General features: G+C 65.1%; 2 protein-coding genes across 2 annotated transcripts in view; one reads left to right on the forward strand and one right to left on the reverse strand.

Moving 5' to 3' along the window:
- Window positions 1-1,356, forward strand: part of CHLNCDRAFT_25365 (hypothetical protein) — a gene marked incomplete at both ends in the record, with an annotated part of 2,007 nt that extends 651 nt beyond the window's left edge. Inside the window, 4 exons of the mRNA XM_005845970.1 lie at window positions 425-515; window positions 711-753; window positions 978-999; window positions 1,184-1,356. Of these exons, the coding sequence (XP_005846032.1) occupies window positions 425-515; window positions 711-753; window positions 978-999; window positions 1,184-1,356 (329 nt within the window). The remainder of the gene's footprint in view (window positions 1-424; window positions 516-710; window positions 754-977; window positions 1,000-1,183) is intronic.
- A 684-nt stretch (window positions 1,357-2,040) lies between these two features.
- CHLNCDRAFT_58394 (hypothetical protein) lies at window positions 2,041-3,112 on the reverse strand (the record flags this gene model as incomplete). Its single annotated transcript, XM_005846104.1, has 3 exons — window positions 2,972-3,112; window positions 2,460-2,754; window positions 2,041-2,269 (listed from the first exon to the last, which is right to left on the reverse strand). Exons 1-3 carry the CDS (start codon window positions 3,054-3,056, stop codon window positions 2,041-2,043), a joined length of 609 nt encoding a protein of 202 aa, XP_005846166.1. The 5' UTR covers window positions 3,057-3,112.
- Between the last annotated feature and the right edge of the window lie 5,128 nt (window positions 3,113-8,240).

Raw genomic sequence — 8,240 nt, forward strand, 5'->3', positions numbered from 1 at the left:
CCCCACGCAGGCCTGCTCACCAGCCAAGCCGCCAGCCCCCACCTGATGGTGCGTGATAAGCAGTTGGAGTCGCAGGAGTGGTTGAGCATGTGCGCCAGGTTGCCCGCCCGCGTGGCATCCACGCACAGCGCCTCTGCGCGCGGCGCGGGAGGGCGCGCGGGGCGCGGGCAGCTGGGCAGGCGGCTGTCCGCCCACAGCTCTCAAGAGCGACCACCCGGCGACGCCGCCCCAGCGCGGCGCGCAGGGCTGAGGGGCGGGCAGGTGGAGCGGGAGGTGGAGGGGAGGTGCAGCGGAGCACGGGCCACGCTCAGCCCTGCGGCCAGTGCTGGGACGGCGTCGCCGGGTGGTCGCTCTTGAGAGCTGTGGGCGGACAGCCGCCTGCCCAGCTGCCCGCGCCCCGCGCCCCCTCCCGCGCCGCGCGCAGAGGCGCTGTGCGTGGATGCCACGCGGGCGGGCAACCTGGCGCACATGCTCAACCACTCCTGCGACCCCAACTGCTTCTCACGCACCATCAGGTGGGGGCTGGCGGCTTGGCTGGTGGGCAGGCCTGCGTGGCGGGCTGCTGGTCTGGCCCGCGTGGCGGGCGCTGCGTGCTGTCTGCCGGGTGGCGGCACGCCTGCCGGGCGACACCCACCCCTCTCTGCGCCTGCGGCAAGCACACACCCTCGCCGCCGCCTGCCTGCCTGCAGCATCACCGAGGAGGGTGGCAGAGTGGTGGACCATGTGATCATCTTTGCCAAGAAAGACATCGAGGTGGGATTTACTTTCCTACCTGGGTGGGGCTGGATGGGGCGCAGTGCGTGCTGCTTTGCTGTTTTGCTGGGGGGTGCGAGAAGGGGCCCCGCGGCCTGCGAGCGCAAGGGAGCTGGGGAGTATGGCGTGCGCGTGCGTGTGTGTGTGCAGGCGCGCCGCTGCTGCTGCTGCTCGCTCGCTGACGGGCCGCTGACGAGGGCGGGCTGCTGCCGCTGCTGCTGCAGGTGGCTGAGGAGCTGACGTATGGTGAGGGGCGGGCGGGCTGGCACCAGCTGCCGGCGCGGCAGCGGGCGGTCGGCAGCTGGACGGCCGCAGCGCTGCCGGCGGCGTGGCGGTGCCGCCCGCTGGGCTGCGCCCTGGTGGCCTACCCGCCGGGCCTGACGGCCCGCCTGGGCTCGCCCCCTGTGCCTGCCTGCCTGCCTGCCTGCAGACTACCGGTTCTGTGGGGAGGAGCAGCTGCCGTGTAACTGCGGAGCAGCCAACTGCCGCGGCCGCGTGAACGAGAAGCCGCCCGAGGGCCAGGTGCTGGCGAGGCGCAGCGAGCTGAAGCCGTACCGCCCACCCCGCAAGCCGCCCCAGCTGGCGACGCAGCAGCCGCAGTGAGCGCAGCAGCCGCCCACCACTGCTGCATCCTCTTTCTGTGACTTGTGTGGACCGCTTCTGCATCCCTTTGTACATTCCTGGTGAACGAAGCAGAGCAACCAGCCAGGCGTGCAAGCAGGGGCCAGCCAGCCAAGTCCTTGCCTCCCTCGCGTGTGTGTTGTGCTGTGGTGTGTTTCACACGGGTGTTGTCAGTTGAACAAGCAGCTCTCATCATCTCAGGTATAACAAGCCAATATGTAGCAACAGGGGGAACGGTAGGAATCAGCTGGGGGGCGATAGCAGGAGTGCAGCCTGAGTGCAGGAGGGCGTGGGATGCATGCACAGGCACAGCGGCAGAGGGCACGCGGTGCAGGCATTCGGCCCGGTACAGCAGAGGGCAGGGCAGGCTGGGGCAGGTGTGGCGGTGTGTGGGGGTGGTGGGCACCGGCATGAAAGAGGACAAGAGTACGGGACAGGGTAGGGGCAAGGGTAAAAACAGTGCCTCCATGAGGCGCAAGGAGGCACTCGCTCCACGCGACAGGTAGGTGGGAGAGAGAGCAGAAGCAGGGGAAGAATTGAATGGGGCACCTCACGGTGGCGGCACAAGCAGAGCGGAAGCAGGTGGGGAATGAAAGGGGTCAAGTGCTAAAGAACACAAGGTGCCTTTGGGGGCAGCAGCGGGCGCGGCGGGGGCCGGAGGGGTTTTTACTCCTCGACCTCGCTCAGCAGCTTGCGGTCGCTGCTCTTCTTCTTCTTGCACTTGCCGTTCTTCTTGTAGTAGCCCTTCTTGCACTTCTTGCTCTTCTTCTTGCTCTTCTTAGACTCCTCCTCAGAGTCGGAGGAGTCGTCGGAGGAGGCGGAGGAGGCGGAGACGCTCTCGTCGTCGTTGGAGGAGGAGGACTTGCTGGCGCTCTCAGAGCACTCGGTCCACTCCCTGGACAGGGCAGACGGGGAGAGCGGCAGCAGTAGGGTCAGCACAGAGCGCACAAGGGGGGAGCACAAAGGGGGCTGGGGCACATGGCCGAAGCAGCGGGAGCAGCCGGCAGCGCAGGATGGACGCGAGCCTCAGGTGCCAGGCGACGGACACACAAACCAATCAAGCAAGATGGGGGGTTGCCACTCACCACTCAACCTTCTTGCGGTCCCAGGAGAAGCCGGTCACCGCCTGGAGGCCGCGGGTGGAGAAGTCGACGTCGCCGCAGGTGCAGGAGGCGCACTGGTCCACCACCTTGACCACAACCCAGCCGCCGGGGGCGCCCGCGTCGAGGCCCCTGGCCTTGATGCACTTGCCGCACTTGTTGGACTCCCAGCCCTGGCTGCCGCAGCCGGCGGGCATGGCGGCATACCACTTCTCCCAGTGGGAGCCCAGGTCGCCGTACTCACAGGCGTTGAAGCCGGTCTTATCCTTCTCGCCGTCGCCTGCAGGCGCGGCGGGGGATGGGAGGCAGGTGCAGGACAGGTCAGTGGCGGTGCCAGGCGAGGTGGGGAGCTGACAAGGGGCTGCTGTGCTGCTGGCTGAAGCAGGCATGCCTGTGTGTGCTGGGGTCGCCATGCATGTGCCAGTCAAACACAAAAGTCTGACCCCAGTCAGCTGGGACGCTGATCGACCCATCGGCAATTCAAACATGCTGCTCACCAGAGTAGGCGGTGCCATCACCGGTGTAGGCATAGGCCATCGAGAACAGGCCCAGGAGGGCGGCCAGGGTGCGGGGGAGGGCCATGGCGAGAGTGCTGGTGATTGGATCAGGCACCAAAGGAGAGAGAGGAGGGAATGGGGAAATGCAGGAGTTGCTCGGCTTTTATGGGCGGCGGAAACCGGTTGTGCGACCACGCCGCATCTGGGCGCCTGATGCAACGCGCCTGTCCTTGTCAGACCGCCAAAATCGGCTTGGCTGTAGTACGAGCGGTCGACGCGGCCAGCATCACAGCAATACACCAGTGCTTGCAATGGGAGCAGAGCCGCAGGACGGGAAGGGGGGCCCGGGCGGGGGGGCGCTCGCCACGCTGGCTTGCTTTTGAATTGCAGCGGCCGTGCCCAATTGGGCACGGGGAACAACCCAGGAGGCGGAAGGCTCAGAAGCCGCCGTTCCCTGCGCTGGCAGCCTGCAAGGCCCGCATTGCACCATGCCTGCACCACGCCTGCGGCTTGTTGGCGACCTGCCTGCCTCTTGAGCACCTCCCTGAGATCCAGCAGCACCATCCTGGTGGCCGGCATCGATCGGGCGGCGGAGAATTTGCTGCGTCTGCCCTGCCAGCGTCTTGTCGCTGCTGCCGCCGCCGCTGCTGTTGGGGCGACCTGCGTGCTGCCGCCGCTGCTGTCGATTGTTGCGCTGGCTTGCACCGCGCTGCACACGATGCACGGGCAGCAGCAGCCATGCGCAGGCTCACGCAGGCGAAGGGAAGCGTGCCTGTTGCTCTGGTGCACGCCCCGCCTCTCCGCAGCCCCGCCAACCGCCGCCCCAACCGACGCGGCAAAAGCAACGGGGTGGGGGTGGAAGGAGGGGGTCCCACAGTTGTGGTTGGGAGTTTCAACAGCCCGGGTTCCCGCGCTGGACCATTTGCTGCTGACCCAGCCAGCCAGCCAGGCAGGCAGCCCCCAGCCAGCCACCCCGCCAAACCGCCCTCTTCTCTCATTCTCACTGTGCAGTTGGGCTCCAGTCACATTGGTTGCTGGGGTATCCTGTGAATCAAAGGAACAATAAACTGGGGGGGTGGTAGCAGGAGGAGATAGCGAGGCAGAGGGGGTAAGCAACAGATAGCAAGGTGGCAGTGGTAACCAAGCCGGGTGCAGGGGCACACGGGTCGCATGCATGCTCACAAAATACGTGCAGGGGACCCGGAGCAGCAGAAGGCAGCGCAGGCTGGGGCGGCGTGGCGGCAGGTGTAGGGGTGGTGGGCGCCAGCAAAAGAAGAGCAATGGTAACAGTACACGGGGGCAGGGAGGAGACAGCAGCGGGCAGGGAGTGCAGCTATGGAAAGCAGGTTGATGACGGCTACGGCAGACGAGGACGGCTAACTGTGGGAGAGACACAATGCTTGGGTGAGAAAAGGGTGGTGGTGGGACGTGAGGAAGAATGAAACTCAAGTGCTGGAAGACGCAAAAGGCAGCGGCGCGGCGGGGGCCGGAGGGGTTTTTACTCCTCGACCTCGCTCAGCAGCTTGCGGTCGCTGCTCTTCTTCTTCTTGCACTTGCCATTCTTCTTGTAGTAGCCCTTCTTGCACTTCTTGCTCTTCTTCTTGCTCTTCTTGGACTCCTCCTCAGAGTCGGAGGAGTCGGAGGAGTCGGCGGAGGAGGAGGAGGCGCTCTCGTCGTCGTCGTCGGAGGACTTGCCGGCGCTCTCAGAGCACTCGGTCCACTCCCTGAAGAGCAGGCAAGCAAGTGAAACAGCAGAAGAGCGTCAGCAACAGAGTAATGCTGGAGGGGAGGGAGCATCGGCAGCGCATGCAATGGCGCTGCCAGGCGCACGCCTCAAGGTTTGCAGCTGTGAGAAGGGCAGGCAGGCGGGGCTCACCACTCAATCTTCTTGCGGTCCCAGGAGAAGCCGGTCACCGCATTCAGGCCGCGCATGGAGAAGTCGACATCGCCGCAGGAGCAGGAGGCGCACTGGTCCACCACCTTGACGACGACCCAGACGCCAGGGGCGCCCGACTCGAGGCCCCTGGCCTTCAGGCACTTGCCGCACTTGTTGGACTCCCAGCCCTTGCTGCCGCAGCCGGCGGGCATGGCGGCGTACCACTTCTCCCAGTGGGAGCCCAGGTCGCCGTACTGGCAGGCGTTGAAGCCAGTCTTATCCTTCTCGCCGTCGCCTGCAGGCGGGACACGGGAGGGCGGGGCAGCGGGGGGTTAGGAGCGGTGACGCAAGGCAGGGGGGGGTGCAAGGCGGGCGCTGCTGCGTGCTGATCGCCCCTCCTGGCTCCAGGAGTGGCAGGCAGGGCTGCAAGCCAGGGCATGCTTGGGCTGATGCAGGTCAACCCGCCCGTCTGACGAGGCTGCATGTCAGGGCTCTATCCTGCGGCTGCCCCATCCTGCGGCTATCGCGGGCGATCAGGCTGCTCACCAGAGTAGGCGGTGCCCCAGCCGGTGTAGCCATAGGCCGTGGTGGCCATCGAGAGCAGGCCCAGGAGGGCGGCCAGGGTGCGGGGGAGGGCCATGGTGACTTGGATGGCCGGCAGGCACCAACAGAGAAGAAGAGGAAGGATAAAGTGCAGTGGGCATGCCCCAGGGTTTTATAGGTTCATGTGTGACAGACGGTCGCACCCGATTGCATGGAGGTGCTGCATGGGTCTTCCAGCCACTACGAGTTTGAACTCCGACAGTTACTCAATCGCACGCTGCGGGTCGGCTTGGGAGTCAATTGGGCAGGAGTACAGGCGTGCCAGCCCTCTCAGCACTGCCCCTCCACCGCCGCCAATTGCCATCTGGTGGCTGCCCCATGGCAGCAAAACAGCGGGCGCAGGCGTGGGCCAGCTGTTTTAACTTGCTTTCTGAGTTGAGGGGAGGGTCTGGACGGCAAAGGGATGCGGCTCAAGGAGGTGCATTTGGCCGGTGGTTGGGCGGCGTCGGCCTGCCGGTACCGCGCATGCCTGGGCGTGGGCTAGCCGCTCCAGAGAGGAGGCCAGTAGAGTGCAGCAGATTTGTCCAGAGCGAGGTTGTGCAGCAGCTTAGTTCAGAGCGAGGTTGTGCAGCAGCAGCCGCAGCGCGCATGTGCCTGTGAGGCTGAGAGATGGGGTGCCGCTGCCGCCACCTCCGCCGCTGCGACCAGCAGTCTAGGAGGCGACTCGATTGATTGGGCTCCGCCACTGATACACCACAAGCAGCGCATGCAGACCTGCCCAGCCCGCGAATGAATGTGAGGCTGGCCAGGAGGTTGTAGCACTCAGGCTTCTGCACGTGCACATGGCAGCTGTATCAAGCGCGGCCGCGGCAGCCCACACTCCCCCCAATTTGGAATCTGATTACTTCGACGGCAAATTCTGCGCACAGGGCCCTCTGGGCTCAGTACAGCTTTTGCTAAGAGCAGGGCGGGGCTGCTGCAAGCTGCTGCCCGTGGGGCGGACCCGGCGGCGGGGCGGGTGCAGGGCGGCAGCCGCAGGTCAGGCGGGCACTGGCATTGCGCCAAACCCGGAGCAGCGATCCCTGACCGAACTGGCAGCTGCGGTCGTCCACCGGATTCGATGCAGAACGCCCTCCGTGAAAAGCTTGCCTGACTCGCTGACCAGCCGGACCAGCCGGACCCCCCCATCCAGTCGGACCAAAGACAGTTGTACCTATCATCAGATCAGCATCAGCAATGATCAGCTGCATCAGCTTGCGCAGAGCCACCATCGGGCCAGCACGAGTGCACTCCCTGACAGTCAGCCCCTCAGGGCATCCTCAAATGGCATCATGACGGCGGAGTATGTCCCGTGTAGACAAGGGGAGGGGCCCTTGGGGGCTCTGGATGCGATCAGCACTGCCCTGGGCGGCCTGCAAGTCCATGAGGACGGGGTGGTTGGCGGCGGCTGGCGAAAGCAGCGCCCGCTGCGGCAACGCCAGGGTTGCCCCTCGCTTCTGCAGCCTGGCCCTGCCTTGGACTGCCGTCGTGCATGTCTGCTCGTGTGTCTCATCTTGTGGGCAGCAACATGTGGCTCGCGCTGCCATGGCTTGCCCGCTTGCCTGCCCTCTTGAACGCCAGCACTTGAACCAGCCGCGGCGACGCATGCACAACTGTTGGAGTACACTACATGTGTATGTTGCTGTGCTGCACTAGCCCACCAGATCCAGCCTTGCCTTCCGTGCCCTTCTGCCTGTCCGTGCGCTGTCATGCTGGTACGTGAATTGCGATGGCTGCGGCTGCGGTTGGCAGACCGCTGACCAGTGCGCCAGCTACGGCGGGTACGCAGCATATGCGCCTGGCAATGAATGTCATGGGTTGCCTGCTGGGTGGCAGGGGCATGGGCGGGAACTTCTCTGGCAGTGTTGGCATTGCCGGATGGCCTGTCGAGTTACTTGTGAAGTTTGCTTTGGGTTGGGCATGCATGGCGGTCAAAGGAGCGTGGCTGAGCCTGGGGCGGCTGCTCGGGCCACATGAGAGGTGGTCAAAAGCTCTGCTCATGCCTGCTATTCAATGACTGGCGGTGTCCTGGCAGTTCCCTTGGGCAGGGCCAGCTCTACCCGCATCCCCATGTTTAGAACATGCGCATGCATGCATGCATGTGTTGCCCCCTGATGTGGCACCCTCCCGATTGGGCAACCCCCGCCCCCGCTCGCTCCTGGCAGCCCGCGCGGCGCTCCCCTCCCATACGTGAACTGACCCCATAGAGCCATGTTTGAGGGTTGAGCGGGGCGGAGCGGGGCTGCTTGCACACGTGATGGCATGCACGCTTCAACGCTCCCGCTGTCATCTCACCTCTCTAGCGTCAGAAATACAACTCTTACAAGCCAACCAACACGAACAGAGAGACCGAACAACAGAAATGAACAGGAAATATGAAGCCGCCACAGGCGGCAGCACCTTCCAGCGGAGACGGCAAAGCGTACAAGGCACACTTCTTCAATGGTTCGTGCAATTGCCACCCTTACCGGTTATACAGCCACAGTGCCGCCCACACCGCGCACCATTCTTCTTGCAGCTGCAGTTCCGGGTGCAGGCGCCGCGGCAGCCGCAGCGCACGGCTGCCTTGCCGCCGCCGGGCTGCGCCGCCATCGCCACATTGAGAGACACCACAGGCACTCCTCGCTGCGCCGTGCCGCTGAAGGTCAGCTCGCTGGCCAGGCTGGGTGGCGCCTTAGATAGCCTGCTGGCCTGATGCATACCCTCCACCACTCCAGCTCCGCTCCGCAGCCGGTACATGGTCACGCCAAAGGGCCGCTTGATCTCCACCACGCGGCACACGATGCGGTTGCGGCCCAGCTGCTGCATCGA

The sequence above is a fragment of the Chlorella variabilis genome (assembly GCF_000147415.1).
Source record: "Chlorella variabilis unplaced genomic scaffold CHLNCscaffold_15, whole genome shotgun sequence".
NCBI classification, from domain to species: domain Eukaryota; kingdom Viridiplantae; phylum Chlorophyta; class Trebouxiophyceae; order Chlorellales; family Chlorellaceae; genus Chlorella; species Chlorella variabilis.